At 40.9% G+C, this 19,439-nt stretch overlaps 1 protein-coding gene across 1 annotated transcript in view; it reads left to right on the forward strand.

The window, feature by feature from the left end:
- The window catches only part of CAPZA2 (capping actin protein of muscle Z-line subunit alpha 2), a 66,074-nt gene that overhangs the window by 32,534 nt on the left and 14,101 nt on the right, over positions 1–19,439 (forward strand). Inside the window, exon 4 of the mRNA XM_080666293.1 lies at positions 7,253–7,316. Within this exon, the coding sequence (XP_080522419.1) occupies positions 7,253–7,316 (64 nt within the window). The remainder of the gene's footprint in view (positions 1–7,252; positions 7,317–19,439) is intronic.

Genomic DNA, 19,439 nt, shown 5'->3' on the forward strand with positions numbered 1-19,439 from the left:
GTATGAAGTGGTCATATATTTGATTCAAAAATAATCGAAGTATTAAATTTTATTTGTCCAAAGAAATGATTAACTGTTGATTATTGTTACATTTAAATTAAATAACTTGGCCCGACCAAGTTATTGGTCAGTGGTTGAGCATCAGCCTATGAACTGGGAGGTCACGGTTCAGTTCCCGGTCAGGGCACATGCCCAGGTTGTGGGCTCGATCCCCAGTGTGGGTGTGCAGGAGGCCAGGTGATCAATGATTCTCTCTCCCTCTCCCTTCCTCTCTGAAATCAATAAAAAAAAATTTTTTTAAAGATAATGAATAACTTGGATTTGTTCTAAAAAAATTGGAATGTGTGTTACATTTCTCTTTTATTGTGAACCAAATTTCAGGGGCAGTTATGGTCCATATTTCAAAGATATATACATTGAAATGCCTGATAGTCTAATTTTTTTTTTTTTAAGAAAAGGAGTCTGTGAGGAAATCAATAACTAACGGTAAAAGATGTTTATAAACCCAAGGAGAAAAACATTAACACCTTTAGTAGAAACTTTAGATTCTCTTTCATGTGGTTACACTCTCAATAAATGATTGTTAACCAGTTGAACAAATTGAGAAAATATTGATTCTTTTTGTTGACTTCATTAGTCTTCTTGGTACAGATTATCTCCAAGTAAATATTTCAGTTCATTTTGTAGACATTTGATAACTGTAAATGCAGAAATACACCCTTGAGTCAGCGATTTTCAACCTTTTTCATCTCATGGCACACATAAACTAATTACTAAAATTCTGCAGCACACCACAAAATAATATTTTTTGCTGATCTGCCCAGAAAATAGTTATAATTTTGATTCATTCACACCAGTCAACTATTGTTGTATTGGCTGTTGTCATCTTTTTATTTGACAACCTAAGGGAAAAGAGGTGAGTACCCCTGACTGAAAAGCCAGGTATTGCATGTTTTAAAAATTATTGCAGCCCACTGGTTGAAAACCACTGTCTTAAATCATTGCTTGACTTTGGAAAAATATTACTCTGGTTCACAGTGTTCTTTCTGTGAAGAAATTTTCAAGCAAAAGTTGTGTTACCTCCATTTCACTGGACTTGGTTCTGAATTACTTTTGAAATGGCTCCAAACCTATTTCACCATCAAAAAATAATTTATCACTTATGATTGAGGCTGTCCAAAACTACATAAGCTTGGAAAGCATTGTAAAAACATTTATTATAGAACTAGAGGCCAGGTGCATGAAATTCGTGCACTGGGGGGGAAGGTCCCCTCAGCCCAGCCTGCACCCTCTCCAATCTGGGACCCTCAGGGGATGTCCAACTGCCGGTTTGGGCCTGATCCGGGTATCGGGCCGAAACCGGCAGTCAGACATCCCTCTCACAATCCGGGACCACTGGCTCCTAAATGCTCATCTGCCTGCCTGCCTGATCGCCCCTAACGGCCCCCCGCCGCCAGCCTGATCACCCCTAGCCACCTCTGCCTGCCGGCCTGGTCGCTCCTGTCTCCCCTCACACCCCCCACCCCCCCGCCACTGGCCTGGTCTCCTCCACCTGCTCCCCCCCCCTGCTGGCCTGGTCACCCCCAACTGCCCCCCGCTGCCGGCCTGGTCACCCCATGCAGCCTGCTGTTCAGTTGTCCAGCCTGGTCGCCCCACGCAGCCTGCTGTTCGGTCATTTGGTCATCCCTCACTAACCCCCCTGCCTGCCTGGTCACCCCACGCAGCCTGCTGTTCAGTCGTTTGGTTGTCCCTCACTAACCCCCCTGCCGGCCCACATAGCTGCCCCACACAGCCTGCTGGTTGTTACTGTGATGGAGTCCTGGAAAATTTGCATATTCCTCTATTATTAGTATAGATATGTCCTAGTGGCAGTTTCACCATTGTAAATGGATAGCCATAGTTTCGTTTCTTCTTCAATTGCATTTTTTATATTGGATTTCTTTTATACATCTCTTTCTCAACTATATGTACTTCTTTTCCTCCTTCCTTCCACCGTTATCATGTTGCTTTAATTCTTTTAAACATTTTTTTCTCTTTCTACCTTTTTGTAAGGGGTAAAAACCTGGCTATTATTATTAAGAGTGGTTCTAATTGGGCATCATATTAAATGACACAAATTTATTAGTATGCTTTATCGCAAAATTAGACATACTGAAGAATTGGTATTCTCAGTTCTAGCACACTTTGAAATATCCAGAAATAGCCTTTATTCACCAGATATGAATGCCAAACTTTACTGTGATGATGAGATGGAATCAGACATCAGGCCAAATGACATCAGATATTATCATAATAGAGGCATAACAAAGGCCTTGGAACCCAAAGGAAGAAATTTTTAATTTCCAGTTAGAGTTAGTATTTTTTTTTTCTTTTTCTTTGTTTTTAATTTTTTTTTCTTTATTGTTGAAGGTATTATAGATGTCCCCCATTTTCCCCCCCATTGACCCCCTCTACCCCTACCTAACCCTCCCAGGCCTTCACCACACTATTGTCTGTGTTCTTGGACTATTCATATACACATGTAAGTTCCCCTGTTAATCTCTCCCCACCCCCACCCTCCATCCTCACTTTTCCTCTGAGATTCCTCAGACTGCTCCATGTGTCTATGTTTCTGGGTTTATTAGAGTTGGTTTTTGAGCTGAGTTTAAATAATGAATACAATTTTAATAGTAAATAAGGGGAATAATGTGGCTAAACTGAGGTGAAGAGTGTAAGATGTGATTGGTGAATGATTATTGGTAAAGGGTGTAAAAATATAAATAAAGGACCAAATGACTTAAAAATGGATGATTGAGTCCTGACCAGTAGCTCAGTGGTTAGAGCATTGGCATTCAGACCAAAGGATATCGGATTTAATTCCCGGTCAGGGGCACATACCTCAGTTGCAGGTCTCCCAGCTCCCATATGGGAGGCAACCAATCAATGTGTCTCACGTGGATGCTTCCCTCTCCCTCTCCCCCTCCCTCTCCCCTCTCCCCTCTCCCCTCTCCCCTCTCCCCTCTCCCCTCTCCCCTCTCCCCTCTCCCTCGCTTGTCTAGAAATTAATGGGGAAAATATCCTCGGGTGAGGATTTTTTAAAAAGGATGATTGGACTATAAAACTCTACAAGGGCAGAGAAATCATTCTTTCATTGTGTCTAGTAGAGTGCTTTACATCGTAATATTTGCATAGATGGAGGTTTGGGTGAGTGAATGATGAGTGGGTGGATGGAGTAAGTTTTCTGAATTGGAAGGGACCTTGGAAGTCATTTAGTCCAAACTCTTCTTTTTATAGATGAGGTAAATGGGGCCCATATTAGTAACATGTTTTAAACAAAACATAGGTATTTTATATTGTGACTCCAGAGTTAGTACCTTTTTAACTGTATGTGTAATTGTCACCTTTTTAACTTGCTTTGAGTATTTTAGTTAAAATTTTATCTATTCATATTCATTGTCTCCTTTTCAGATTCCCTATTATTCGCTTACTAGAGGCCCATTGCATGAAAATTCATGCAATGGAGGGGGTTCTCTCAGCCCGGCCTGCCCCCTCTCACAGTCCGGGAGCTCTCAGGGGCCGGAGGCGACCCAGGCAATCAGGGGAAGGTGACACCCCCATCACACCTCTGCTGCTGCCACTGCCGGCAGCGCAAACCTCGGCCAGCCCTGGTTACTTGAGCCTCGGGCCGGCCCTGGGTGGCTGGGTAGCCGCCATCCAAGGCTAGCCTGTGCTTTGGGCTGGCCCTGAGAGGCTGGGCAACCACCATCTGAGGCTTGCCTGCGCCTTAGGCCGGCCTTGGGCAGCTGGGCAACTGCCATCTGAGGCTTGCCAGTGCTTCGGCCGGCCCTGCTTGCCTGAGCCTCAGTCAGTGGGTGGGTTCAGGAGGACCCGAGGCCCCCGGCAGGGCTAAGGGGACTCCGGTGGCAGGCACGCAGAGCGGGCAGCCCGGCTGAGGAATGGAAGATCATCTCAACAACATGAGTTATAACTTCCAATTTGTTGGACACCACAGTCAGACTTCAGCTTCGGGGGAGGGAGGAAGAGAGGGATGGGAAGCTCGTTGGAGAATCCTGGGCGAGCTGTCTGTTAGTTGGGGTTGCAGGAGGACCCGAGGCCACTGGCAGGGCTGAGGCCACTCCGTGCGCCTGCCGCCCCCCGGTGGGGCTGAGGGGACTCTGGCGGCAGGCATGCAGAGCCGCCGGCCCCGCCCCCACTGTGGGCGCCGCCATCTTGTGATGGTGTGATGATCAATTTGCATGTTACCTCTTTATTATGTAGGATTCCTGAATTAATAGATGGAGTTTTTATTATGGGTTAGTAAAAGGCTTAGGACCAAATTACTATCCAAATTTATTATTTAAATATGTCTTTTACTGGAAAATTAACCCTAAATTTTAAGTGATTTAGAATACAGTCATGTGCCACTTAACAACAGAGACATGTTCTGAGAAATGTGTCATTAGGCGATTTTGTCGTACAAAATTGTACTTACACAAACCTAGATGGTTTAGCCTACTTACACACCCAGGCTATATGCTATAACCTCTTATTCCTAGGCTACAAACATGTACAGCATGTTATTACACAAACCAACACGATTAAATCAAGCACAAGAAATGATACAATCAAGAGACGTGAAAGCAAAATGTCTGAGGCTGCTGGCATAATACAGCATAGTTTTACAGCAAACTTTTTATGAGTAGAAAGAGTACACTCTAAAATAATAAAAGTATAGCATAGTAAGTACATAAATGAATAACAGTTGTTTATTATCATTATAAAGTATTATGTACTGTACTTTACATAACTACATGTTACATTTTTATAAGACTTGAGTGCAGTAGGTTTGTTTTACACCAGCATTACTGTGTTGTGCTGTGACGTCACTGGGCGATAGGAAATTTTCATCTCCATTTTAATATGGGACCATCATCATATATATGATTCACCATTGACAAATATTCTTACATGGTACATGACTGTACTTTCTGTTTCTTTTTATATTAAACATACTTTTGAGGTAAATTCATATAAGTATTATTACATGATTGGCTGTACTGAGGCTATTCCCAGGAAAATTAGAATTTTAATGAATTAAGAAAATCAGAAGTGAATAGGTACTTCTTTCACTATCCCCTCCCTTCATGTGTTTCTCTATATTTATCCCCATCTTCTTTGAACACGCAGTGTTGGGAATTTATAACGGGTAATTTAATTCTACTTTGCTATTTTTACATTTACTAATCTCTTGTTAACTCATCAGTGTTGCTTTGGTCAACAAAACATTCCTTTCTAGAGGATACTCAGTAGCTAATACCTGAAAATTCAGTGGATGTCTTGCCATCCAGAGTAATCTGAAAAGCTTCCAAGTAGATTAGATCAGATCTCTCTCATCACCATTTCCTAGTTCTCTGCAGTTCTGGCTATAGTTGCTTCACTGCCCAATTTGTCATACACACTGCTGCCAAATTAATCTTTTTTAGTAGTTCTAGGTTATCCTTTCTCAAAACACTTCTCTGATTATTCTTTGCCTCCCAAATGAAGTAATTATTTCATCATTCAAGCCTTTTAATTCAGTAAATATAACCAGACACTTGCTATGTGCTAGGCGTTGAGCTTGGTGCTTTCTGTGATATTGAACCTAACCTATTATGTCTTTTGTTCATCTTGGTCCTTGTCATTGAAATACTAGTATTCTTTTTCCCCCCCATCCTCCAATTTCTTTAAGACCAGAGAGCCTACCTATTATTTCAGAGCCATTTCTCAGTATCACATCCATTATAAAGTGACTCCTAATTTTTTTCCCTTCTTACCCTTACTTCAGCAGAATGTAATTTAAAAAAACATATATATTCTCCATAATGCTTTACTGGTCATTGTCTTGTGTGCTTTCTATTCTGTCTTACATTTCTTTATCTATTATCTCTCCTATTCAACTGTAAGACCTTTTATTATAGGATCAGTCTAATTGCTCTTTACTCTCTCACAGCACCTACTTTGTTCCCTGGTATGTTTTATACTAAATATATGCCTGACTAATTGGATATGTATCTTATAGAGGGTTAACCTTTATTTTCAGGGTTTTGAATGAAAAGACTAATTACGTTAACTGATTTAATTTTCTTTTGCTAAACATTGAAAGCTGGATATCATTCATCAGTTTTAAAAATATAAGATCATGCACTCACTGGCCTGTTTGGCTCAGTGGATAGAGCATCGACCCATGGACTGAAGGGTCCTGGGTTCAATTCCAGTTAAAAGCATGTACCTTGGTTGCAGACTCGATCTCTGGCCCCGGATGGGCACCTATGGGAAGCAACCAAATCATTGTATCTCTCTCACATCTATATTTGTCTGTGTTTCTCCTCCTCCCTTCCACCCTCCCTAAAAAATCAATGGGAAAAATATCCTTGGATGAGGATTAACAAATATATATATATATATATATATATATATATATATATATATATGCTAATAAAAGGGTAATATTCTAATTAGACTAGCTAGACCGGACATCTTTTGGACAAAGCCGCAGCGGCTGTGGCTGCGAGGGCCAAGGAGGGCTGGCAGCTGTGGCTGCCGGCATTGTCAGCAACAGGGTGGTGATGGGGGCGGTGCCTTCCCCTGATCTTCCCGGTTGCCTCCCGCAGAGGGAGGCCAGACTGCAGCTTAGGACATCCCCTGAGGGCTCCCAGAGTGTGAGAGGGACAGGCCAGGCTGAGGGACCCCCCACCCCCACCCCCCAGTGCACGAATTTTTGTGCACAGGGCCTCTAATATATATATATACTGAGTGGTGGCCAGATTATTTGATCTCTGAACGCATAATACTCTGGCCCTCGTGTGTGTGTGTGTGTGTGTGTGTGTGTGTGTGTGTGTGTGTGTGTATTAGAGGCCCGGTGCATGAATTTGTGCATGGGTGGGGCCCAGCCAGCCTGGCCAGGAGGAGAGGATATGGGCGGTTGGCTGACCTGCCTGCTCGTCAAACTCATGGTCAAGGGGACAATTTGCATATTAGCCTTTTATTATATAGGATATACACTGAGTGTCCAGATTATTATGCGTTCAGAGATCATAATAATCTGGCCACTCAGTGTGTGTGTGTGTGTGTGTGTGTGTGTGTGTGTATACACACACACACACACATATATATCAGTAATGGAGAGTTACAATTTTATTTAACTTGCCATGTGACTTTTGTTGACAGGTGAATTGTCTGACTGTGATTTTTTAAAGGGGTATTAAATAAGTAATTGGCCTGTTTCTTTTTTTAGTGCATTTGCACAGTATAACTTGGACCAGTTTACTCCAGTAAAAATTGAAGGTTATGAAGATCAGGTATGTTTCATATAAACATGTGATCTGGCTGTTCTTTGTTTCATTTACAATGGTTAATATCCTGTAAGAATTGTGAAGTGATATAAAAAAATGTGTTCTAAGATTTTAGAAAATAATTGCTCTAAATCTACTTTTTTGTTTTTAGAGCAAAAACTTAATCCTATAGTAATCCAAAATCTAGAATATATATATTAGTAAGAACTATATATATAAAAGCCACGCAACCGGAATGACCAGTCGCTATGACGTGCACTGCAGTGGCCAACCAGCCCGATGGCCCCCCCCCAATCTCCTGCAGCCCCTCCCCCCTGGCCAGTCAGGCCCCCGATCACCCTCCCATCGGGGGTGGGGCTGGTGGCCAACCTCCCACATTCCCTCCCCCCACCAGCCTAGCCCCATCCGGCCCCCATAGGGGCAGGTGGCCAGACCCCACCCATGTACAAATTCGTGCACTGGGCCTCTAGTTTATATATAATTTGGTTGCTCTAGAATTCTCCAGTTCTTCATGTGAGTAGCATTTAGTAATTATTAAATCTTTTTTCCTGAAGTTCAAGTTAGAATTGCCAAGCTAAGAAAAGACACAAAAGATCACTAGCATTCTTATTTTGTATTTTACTGAGGGTCCCTCAGCCCGGCCTGCACCCACTCACAGTCCGAGACCCCATGGGATTGTCTGACTGACGGCTCACAAGGAGCAGGCCTAAGCTAGCAGTTGGACATCCTTAGTGCTGCCATGGAGGTGGGAGAGGCTTTCACCAATGCTGCTGCGCTTGCCAGCCATGAGCCCGGCTTCTGGCTGAGTTGTCACTCCCCCTGTGGGAGTGCACTGACCACTGGGGGCAGCTCCTGTGTTGAGCATCTGTCCCCTGGTGGTCAGTGCACATCATAGCAACTGGTCATTCTGACATCGTGCCGAAACTGGTTCTCCAACATCCCCCGAGGGATTCCGGATTGCGAGAGGGTGCAGGCCAGGCCAAGGGACCCACTGGTGCACGATCAGGGCCGGGGAGGGATGTGGGAGGTTGGCCAGCCAGGGAGGGACCGTGGGAGGGCTCTAGGGTGTGTCCAGCCCATCTCGCTCAATCCCGATCAGCCGGACCCCAGCAGCAAGCTAACCGACCAGTTGGAGCATCTGCCCCCTGGTGGTCAGTGCACGTTATAGCGAGCGGTTGAGCGGCCTTAGCATATCGTTAGCACATTGCGCTTTGATTGGTTGAACGGCCAACCGATCGACTGGACACTTAACATATTAGGCTTTTATTATATAGGATTGGTTTAGAGTTATTAATAATTGAACCATGGTTGTATTAATTCATATTGTGCTTATGTGAAGCACAATTTATATAAAATATTATGAAGAAAGAACTGGAAGGCAAAACATAAGGGAGAGTGGTAACAATTAGTTGTTGTTGTTTTTTTAATCTTTATTGTTGGAAGTATTATATATGTCCCCTTTTTTACCCCATTGTCTCCTTCTAGTCCCACCCCCTACCCCCACCCCAGGCCTTCAGCATTCTATAGTCTGTATGCATGGGTTATGCATTTATGCATACAAGTTGTTTGGTTGATCTCTTCCCACCCACCCACCCTGCCCCACCTTCCCTCTGAGATTCCACTCATGCACCCACTCACAGTCCGAGACCCCATGGGATTGTCTACTTCATGCTTCTGTGTCTCTAGATCTATTTTGTTCATCAGTTTATTTTGTTTATTATATTCCACATATGAGTGAGATCATGTGATACTTGTCTTTCTCTGACTGACTTATTTCACTTAGCATAATACTCTCCAGTTCCCTCCATGCTGTCTCAAAGGGTAAGAGATCCTTCTCTTTTACTGCTGCATAGTATTCCATTGTGTAAATGTACCACAGCTTTTTTATCCACTCATCTACTGGTGGGTGCTTGTGCTATATCCAGATCTTAGCTATTGTAAATGGTATTGCTATGAACATAGGGGTGCATACATCCTTTCTTTTTCTTTTTTTTAATATTTTTATTGATTTCAGAGACAAAGGGAGAGGGAAAGAGATAGAAACATCAGTGATGAGAGAGATTTATTGATCGGGTGCTTCCTGTACATCCCACACTGGGGATCGAGCCCACAACCTGGGCATGTGCCCTTGACCAGAATCAAACCCAGGACCCTTCTGTTGCAGGCCACTGCTCTATCCACTAAACCAAATCGTCTAGGGCCATACATTCTTTCTGATTGGTGTTTCTGATTTCTTAGGATACATTCCTAGAAGTGGGATCATTGGGTCAAATGGGAGTTCCATTTTTAATTATTTTTAGGAAACTCCATACTGTTTTCCACAGAGGCTGCCCCAGTCTACATTCCCACCAGCAGTGTACTAGGATTCCTTTTTCCCCATATCCCACCAGCACTTATCATTTGTTGATTTGTTGATGATAGCCTTTCTGACAGGTATAAGGTTAGGGTTAGGGTCTTTTTAATTTGCATCTCTCGGATGATTAGTGACTTTGAGCATTTTTTCATATGTCTCTTGGCCTTCTGTATGTACGCCTTGGAGAAGTGTCATTTAGGTCCTTTGCCCATTTTTCAATTGGATTGTTTGTCTTCCTTTTGTTAAGTTGTATGAGTTCCCTATATACATTGGAGATTAAACCCCTATCAGATATATCATTGGCAAATACGTTCTCCCATACAGTGGGCTCCCTTTTCATTTTTGTTGGTGGTTTCTTTTGCTGTGCAGAAACTATTTTGATGTGGTCCCATTTGTTTATTTTTTCCTTAGTTTTCTTTGCCCCAGAGATATATCCGCAAACATGTTGATATGAGAGAGAGATGTCTGAGATTTTGCTGCCTATGGTTTCTTCTGATATTTTTATGGTTTCACAACTTACATTTAAGTCTTTTACCTATTTTGTGTTTATTCTTATGTATGGTATAAATTGGTGATCTAGTGTCATTTTTTTGCATGTTCCTGTCCAATTTTCCCAACACCATTTATTGAAGAGACTGTCTTTACTCCAATGTATGCCCTTGCCTCCTTTGTCAAATACTAATTTAGCATAATGGCTTGGGTCGATTTCTGGGATCTCTGTTTTGTTCCATTGATCTATATGCCTGTTCTTATGCCAGTACCAGGTTGTTTTGTATACACTGGCTTTGTTAGTATAACTTGATACCTGGTGTTGTAATCCCTCCAACTTTGTTCTTCTTTTTCAAGATTGTTGTGGCTATTTGGGGTCTTTTTTATTCCCTTATAAATTTTTGGATTGTTTGTTTTAGATCTGTGAAATATGCCATTGTTATTTTAATAGTGATTGCATTGAATCTATAGATTGCTTTGAGTAATATGGACATTTTAATGATGTTGAGTCTGCCAATCCATGAACACAGTATATTCTTCCACTTGTTTATATCTTCCTCTATCTCTTTTTTCAACGTCTTGTAGTTTTCTGAGTACAGGTCTTTTACCTCCTTGGTTAAGTTCATCCCTGAGTATCTTAATTTTTTTTTTTTTTTTTTTTTTTTTTTTTTTTTTTTGCAATGGTAAATGAGATTGTTTGTTTAGTTTCTCTTTCTGAGAGTTCATTATTGGTGTATAATAATGCCATCGATTTCTGGGTGTTAATTTTGTATCCTGCTATGTTGTCAAATTCATTTATTAAACCTAGTAGTTTTTTGATGGTATCTTTAGAGCTTTCTATGTACCATGTTATCTTCAAATAATGACAGTTTTACTTCCTCCTTTCCAATTTGGATACCTTTTTTTTTTTTTTTCTTGTCTGATTGCTATGACTAGGACTCCAGTACTATGTTGAATAAGAGTTGTGAAAGAGGGCATCCCTGTCTTGTTCCTGTTAGGGGAAATGGTTTTAGTTTTTGCCCATTGAGTATGATGTTGGCTGTATGTTTGTCATATGTGGTTTTTATTATGTTGAGGTATGATCACTCTATTCCCACTTCGCTGAGAGTTTTTATCAAAAAGAGGTGTTAGATTTTGTCAAATGCTTTTTCTGCATCTATTTATATGATCATATGATCATGTTATTTTTGTCTTGCAATCTTTTTATGTATCACATTTATTGACTTGCGAATATTATACCAGCCTTGCATCCCTGGAATATGGTTATGGGATGTGATCTTTTAATGTACAGCTGGATCCTATTTGCTAACATTGTGTTGAGTTTAGCATCTATATTCATCAGGAATATTGGCCTGTAATTCTCTTTCTTTGTAGTGTCTTTGTCTGCTTTTGGAGTTAGGGTAATGCTGGTCTCATAGAAAGAGCTTGGAAGTGTTCCTTGATCTTGAATTTTCTGGAATTGTTTGAGAAGAATAGGTGATAGTTCTTCTTAAATGTTTGGTAAAATTCCCCTGTGAAGCCATCCCAATCAGGGCTTTTGTTTACTGGAAGTTGTTTTTTTTTTTTAATTACTGCTTCAATTGCATCAGTAGTTTGTCAGCTTATTCAGGTTTTCTGATTCTTCCTAATTGAGTTTTAGAAGATTCTATTTTTCTAGAATATGTCCATTTTGTCCAGATTGTCCATTTTGTTGGAATATAGTTGTTCATAGTATCCTATCTAATAAAAGAGTAATATGCAAATTGACTATCACTCCAACACACAAGATGGATGCCCCCATGTGGACACAAGATGGCCTCAGGGGAGGGCAGTTGTGGGCGATCAGGCCAGCAGGGGAGGACATTTGGGAGGGACCAGGCCTGCAAGGGAGGGCAGTTGGGAGGGACCAGGCCTGTGAGGGAGGGCAGTTAGGGGTGACTGGGCCAGCAGAGGAGGCCAGTTGGGGGTGACCAGGCATGCAGGGGAGGACAGTTGGGAGGGACCATGCCGGCAGGGGAGGGCAGTTAGGGGCGACTGGGCTGGCAGGGGAGGGCAGTTAGGGGCAATCAGGCTGGCAGGGGAACAGTTAAGTGTCAATCAGGCAGAGGCAGGCGAGTGGTTGGGAGCCAGCAGTCCTGGATTGTGAGAGGGATGTCCAACATCCCTCGAGGGGTCCCAGATTGGAGAGGGTGCAGGCTGGACTGAGGGTCACACACCTCCCCCCCCGCCCCCCGTGCACGAATTTCGTGCACCAGGCCTCTAGTTCTTTTATAATCCTTTATATTTCTATGGGGTCAGTTGTTACTTCACCTCTTTTATTTCTTCACCTCTTTTATTTCTGATTTAGTTTATTTGGGTCCTCTCTCTTTGCTTCTTGAAGGGTCTGGCTAGAATCTATGTCATTTGTTCCTGCTCTGATCTTTATTATTTTTTTCCTTCTACTTTGGGCTTTTCTTGTTTTTCTCTTTCTAACTTTTTAAGTTGTAGGGTTAGATAACTTATTACAGGTTTTTCTTGTTTTCTGAGGTAGACCTGTAGTGCTATGAACTTCCTCTCAGGATTGCTTTCACTGTCCCATAGATTTGGGTTGTTCTGTGTTCATTTTCCTTTGTTTCCAGGATGTTTTTTATTTCTTCTTTGATCTCTTTTGATAACCCATTCATTATTTAATAGCAAACTATTTAGCCTCCATGTGTTTGAATGTTTTTGTGTGTATTGTAGTTGATTAATAATTAGTTCTTAATGGCAAATTATATCAAAGCTTTTCTTTCTCATGAGATTTTGGTTTCTTGGGTGTTTTTTTGTTTTGTTTTGTTTTTTAATTTAATTTAATTTTTCCCATCACCATTTGTTCTCTCTATGCCCTCTTCCAACTCCACGCCCCTCCAGCCTCCCTGCAACCCCACACTGTTGTCCATGCTCATGAGTTCTCTCTCTCTTTTTGCCCAATCACTTCCAACACCCCTCTTCCCCCAGCTGTCTGCCTGCTCTCTAGGAGTTTTTTGTTGTTTTTTTATGTTATACACATTGCTGTATTGAACGCCTTTGTACCTCCAGGCACATTGACTATTGTTTTCTCAAGATAAATCACTAAAAGATTTGCTGGGTCCAGGTATAATGCATCTTTTAAAAATGTTGGATAGCTCCCAAACTCATTTTATGAACCTAGCATAATTTTAATATTTAAAACTAATAAAAATAAAACAAAAAAGCAAACTACAGTAATTTCATATATGACTATGGATTTAAAAGCTTTAAATACATATTAACAAATAGAATCCAGGAATATATAAAAAGAGTTATATGCCAAAATTAAATAGAATTTATTATTGGAATGTGAGGGTGGTTTAATGGAAGGCATTATATTGGTCTCCCCTGTCCTCCTTCCCAATGGTTCCAATTTAGCCTGCTGGCTATCAGTTTGCAATCTCAATTCTATATCTTAAACCTCTTTACTACATCATAAATTTTGTGAAAATAAAGTCTGTGTACTTGAATTCTTTTTCACACTCCCTCATTATTTGTTAATTCAGAATTTTCCAGCCCATGGAATACACATATTTCTGGAGCCTACATGGGTTTACAACTTCCGAAAGTGTTTATTACGCTGCCTTGGAGGGTGCCTTTTTTTTCCCAGAACTGATGTTTGCGGAGTGCATTATAAGGCATAACAATTTGGTTTAAATGTTTTGTACACTAGAGCCACTTTTTACTTTAAACAGATAGTAAAATCCTTCCCAAAACAAACAGTTTGCTGTCTTCCAGTCACTGCACATTTGTAAAAAAACAGTTTTGTGATTATAGGATTCCTTTGAACAATCACATTTATAATCTCAAAGCCAACAATTTTGCTTCCTGAACTGTGTGTCCATACTGAAAAAATCAACCAGAGACTCCAACCTCTCCAAGTAGTTATGTGGGCTCAGCTTGGGTCTTAAATTAGAAAAGATGGTAACCTAGAAGGGAGGAATGGAAACTTCAGCAGCACAATAGATGCCCCCCAAATAACTGAGAAATTATCCAGACCTCACAGGGTATAGAACATCACACAGATCATTAAGTATCTATATAGCCGAAAAGATATCAAACAGCAAATGAGCAAGCCTGCCAGAACCAGATGAATAGGATAAAAAACTCCCTGTTTTGAGCTATCAAATGGGATCTAAAAGCAAACGTAGAATAGGATGATCTGAACAGATAATCAGTAGGGCATCAAAATAACAAACCACTTTTCAGTTTTGCATTCTGATTAAGAAGATCAGATAAAAGATAAATACTCAATTTTACTTTACCTGTAGAGAAACCTATTTCTGGATAATTTAGACCTGTGCTTCTCAACCAGGGGTGCCTCTGCACATATTTGATAATGTTTGAAGACAGTCTTCATTGTTACACCTAGGAGGGTGGTGCTAGTGGCATCTACTGAGTAGAGGCCAGCAATGCTGCTAACATTCTGTAATACATAGGACAGCCTCCTTCTACCAAGAACTATCTAGCCCCAAATGTCAATAGTTCTGAGTTTGAGAAATCCTGATTTAAGCCTAAAATAGTTTTTCTTTAATTGAGTTAATGTAGGAGGAAAAAAATGGGCCTTTTCTTTGAATTTTTCTCTTTTTTAATTGAATTTATTAGGGTGACATTGGTTAAGAAAATTATATGGGTTTCAGGTGTACAATAATATATCATGTGTATATTGAATTGTGTATTCAGCACCCCAAGTCAAGTCTCCTTCCATCACCATTTACCCGCCCTGTTTCCTCTTCTACCTGTCCCCACACCTTTTCCCTCTGGAAGTCACCGTATCGTGATCTGTGTCTATGAGTTGTTGCGGGGGAAGGTGCTAGTGTGGGGTTTTATGGTGTTGTTTGTTTTTTGCTTTATCCAATATATTGGTACTAGAGGCCCATTGCACAAAATTCGTGAAAGGGGCTCGGCCCTCGCAGCCGTGGTGGTTTGCCTCGGCCCTCGCAGCCCCGACTTCATCCATAAGGTCTTCCGGAAGGTCGTCTGGAAGGTCGTTCAGCTATCCAGTCTAATTAGCATATTGTGCTTTTATTTTTATAGATTATTTATTGACCACCTAATTAGGGTTGTTTTTTTTTTGTTTTTTTTTTATTATTGATTTTTTACAGAGAGGAAGGAAGAGAGACAGAGAGCTAGAAACATCGATGAGAGAGAAACATCGATCAGCTGCCTCCTACACACCTCCTACTGGGGATGTGCCCGCAACCAAGTTACGTGCCCGTGACCGGAATCGAACCTGGGACCTTTCAGTCCGCAGGCTGACGCTCTATCCACTGAGCCAAACCGGTTTGGGCGAGGGTTGTTTTTTTTTTATGATATATCAATAGACAGTGAAAAGGAATTTGAAAAATTCAGCAGCTAGTTCATTGCAAACACCCTATGTAAAGAAATGAATAGAAAAAAAAACCCTCTTAAATACAATAGCTTGTTTAACAAAAAACAATAGTAAATGTCATAAACTACAAACACAGATAACTTTAGTTAATAGAAAAGTTAGCCAGGTATATCTATTATTATTTCTAATAAAACGGAGGTGTAGCAAATATGACAAGAAAACGAGAATTTTTAAAAGCTTTAGAAAAGAAGAGAAAAACTCATAGGTAATATGATTTATATATTTGGAAGTACTGAGAGATTTGAGTAAAATTAACCTCCCAAGCAAAAAAAAACCAAAAACCCACTAGACTTAAAAGAATTCCATAAGATGAAGTTAAGGTAAGAATACAAAACTCATTAGCTTTCCTCTGTTGTAGCAAGTAAGTACTTTAAACTAGAAATGATTGGAGGAGGCGGAATTCCATTTTAAATAGCAGTGAAATTAGACATTAACCTAAGAAAAACGTTGACAATAAAGAAATAGGATTATGAAGAAAATGGTGGTTGTCTTCTTGAAACACATAAAACATGATCTGAACAATGGAAAGGCACACCACCTTTCATTTTGAGAAAGAAAGTTAAATTATTTTTGAAACATGTTAACTGATTTCAGAGAGAGGAAGGGAAAAGGAGAAAGAGATAGAAACATCAATGATGGGAGAATCATCGATCAGCTGCCTCCTGCACGCCCCCTACTGGGAATTAAGCCTGAAACCTGGGTATGTGCCCCTGACCAGGAATTGAACCTTGAGCTCCTGGTTCATGGGTCAACGCTCAACCACTAAGCCACATCGGCCAGACAAAAGTTAAATTATTTAAAAATTAAAATATGAATTTAATGTAGCTTGATTACAATCCTGATAGTTTTTTAATTAGTCAGAATTTTTATAAGGTTTATGTGAAAAATTACATGCTTAGAAAAATGTAAGAACAGTAAGAATTGCCTTACTAGATACAGATAGCACAAGAACCTTTACAACCAATATAAAGTTAAATTAGGGTGGTATTGTATTGAGTAGACAAATCAGTAGAGCAGCATATAGAATCATGATTTAGACCCAAAATTTGTGAAAATTTCTGTATGTGACAAGGTTATAATTTAGACATATAATAAAAGATATTAGCACAACTGGTTTCTATCAAGAAACAGTTAAGTTGAATCTCTGTCTCATGCAATATACAGAAATAAATTTGATCTGAATTTGGAATTTATAAAATGGCTCAGTTGCTTGGAGAGTCATCCCGTACACCAAAAGGTTGCAGGTTCGATTCCCAGTTTTGGCACAGATCTAGGTTGTGGATTCAATCCCTGGAAGGCAACAGATCGATGTTTCTCTTTTTCTCCCCCTTTCCCCTTTTCTCTCTCTCTAAAAAATCAATAAACATATCCTCAGGTGAAGATTAAAATAAGCCCTAGCCAGTTTGGCTCAGTAGATAGAGCGTCAGCCTGCGGACCAAAAGTTCCTAGGTTCAATTCCAGTCAAGGGCATGTACCTTGATTGCAGGATCCTCCCCAGCCCATGTCCTGGTCAGTGCGTGTGCAGGAGGTAACCAATATATGTTTTTCTCTAACACAGATATTTCTCTCTGTCTTTTCCTTTCTCTTCCACTCTCTCTAAGATATCAATGGAAAAAAAAAAAAAAAATATATATATATATATATATATATATATATATATATATATCATCAGGTGAGGATTAAGGAACAAACAAACAAAAAGATTAAAAGAAAAAAAGCTTTTAATGTGTAAAGTGACTAAAATTTTAAAAACATGTTCAAGATAGGGGCAGGGAAGACCATCCATTCTATATAATAAAACCCTAATGTGCAAATTGATCAAATGGTGGAACCACCGGTTGCTATGACGTGCACTGATCACCAGGGGGCAGACGCTCAATGCACGAGCTGCCCCCTCGTGGTCAGTGCGCTCCCACTGGGGGAGCGCCACTCAGCCAGAAGCTGGGCTCACGGCTGACAAGCTCAGCGGCAGTGACAGGAGCCTCTCCGCCTCCACAGCAGTGCTAAGGACCCCTCGGGGGATCCTGGACTGCAAAAGGGCGCAGGCCAGGCTGAGGGACCCCCACCTCCAGTCTTAAATAAGACTGGAAACCCAGAAACTATAAAAGAGAAGATGGGCATTTTGCTGATAATAATTATTTTAACCGTAGAATGAAACAGATACCTTTAAAAAAGCACATCTATAAATTAATAAGAAAAAAGGAGAAAAATATTAAAGAATATTTGCTTACAGAAGAGCAAATGGCCCCACTAAATGTCAAAAGATGTCTAGACCTGTCAGGAGTCAAAGAAATAAAGTAATGAGATATATTTTCTACCCATCAAACTGAAAAAAAAAGAACTGTATGCCTACTGATTGTGATAATATGAAGGGAAACATATTTCATATCCTATCTAATAAAAGAGTAATATGCAAATTGACTGTCACTCCAACACAAGATGGCTGTCCGCATGTGGACACAAGATGGCCAGCAGGGTAGGGCAGTTGGGAGGGACCAGGCCTGCAAGGGAGGGCAGTTGTGGGCGATCAGGCCAGCAGGGGAGGGCAGTTGGGAGGGACCAGGCCTGCAAGGGAGGGCAGTTGGGGGCGATCAAGCCTATAGGGGAGGGCAGTTAGGGGTGACCAGGCCGGCAGAGGAGGGGAGTTGGGGGCGACCAGGCCTGCAGGGAAGGGCTGTTGTGGTGGACCAGGCCTGCAGGGAAAGGCAGTTGAGGGGGACCAGGCCTGTAGGGGAGGGCGGTTAGGGGTGACCAGGCAGGCAGGGGAAGGCAGTTAGGGGCAATCAGGCTAGCAGGGGAGCAGTTAGGCATCAATCAGGCTGGCAGGGGAGTGGTTAGGGGGTGATCAGGCTGGCAGGCAGAAGCGGTTAGGAGCAATCAGGAAGGCAAGCAGGTGAGCAGTTGGGAGCCAGCAGTCCTGGATTGTGAGAGGGATGTCCAACTGCCCGTTTAGGCCCGATTAGGGATCGGGCCTAAAGGGGCAGTCGGACATCCCTCAAGGAGTCCCAGATTGGAGAGGGTGCAGGCTGGGCTGAGGGACACACACCCCCATGCACGAATTTCGTGCACCCAGCCTCTAGTATTATAAAAATGTGGTTTGTTACAGTCATTTAAAAAACAAACAAACAAAAAAAAAAAACAACCTTTAACTCTATTCCCACTTCCAAGAGAAATAGAAGCATCCAGTGGAAGTAAAAATATCAATGTGTGAAAATATATGTACAGTAATACTTATTTCAAGATTTTTAATGTCCCCTCACTTCCCCCAAAAAAGAAAACAGCATGGAAATAAAGACTTGGCCCATTAATAGTAGAATGGCAGAACAAATTGTTATATCCACATCATGAGATATTATGCAACCATTAAAAAGAATGGTGTGGTATACCAGTTGACTTTGAAGAATTTCCATAAGGTAGTGATGTTGAATAAAGTCAGATGCAGAAAAATGTGTGTGAGCATGCATTTTTATACTATTCATATAAAACAATGACCAAAAGAAACCCTGTATGCATTTGTATGTATACATAGATATGTATATATTTATATACTATATGGCTGAATGAAATTTAGAAGGATACATTCTTTGTTTTCATGATTTATATCAGAGAGATGGGGAAGTCCTGACGTAGATAAGGAGTCAAAAATTGGGAGAATTGGGAGGGAAATTTTTTAAATAAAGCAGAAAATGTCTCATTTATGTATGTGTAATATAAATGTAGGTAAATAAAATACATTTCAAAAATTTGGTGTCAGTTGAAAATAACTGTCAATGATTAGTGTATAGAAACAAGAGGGAGGCACTTCACAATAGATGAGATTGTGGCCCAACAACAATGTACACACTGAAGAGGAGTTTCACTGGATTAAAATCATTCTTGTAAATATCCT

Source organism: Plecotus auritus, assembly GCF_963455305.1.
Source record: "Plecotus auritus genome assembly, chromosome: 4".
Lineage (NCBI taxonomy): Eukaryota > Metazoa > Chordata > Mammalia > Chiroptera > Vespertilionidae > Plecotus > Plecotus auritus.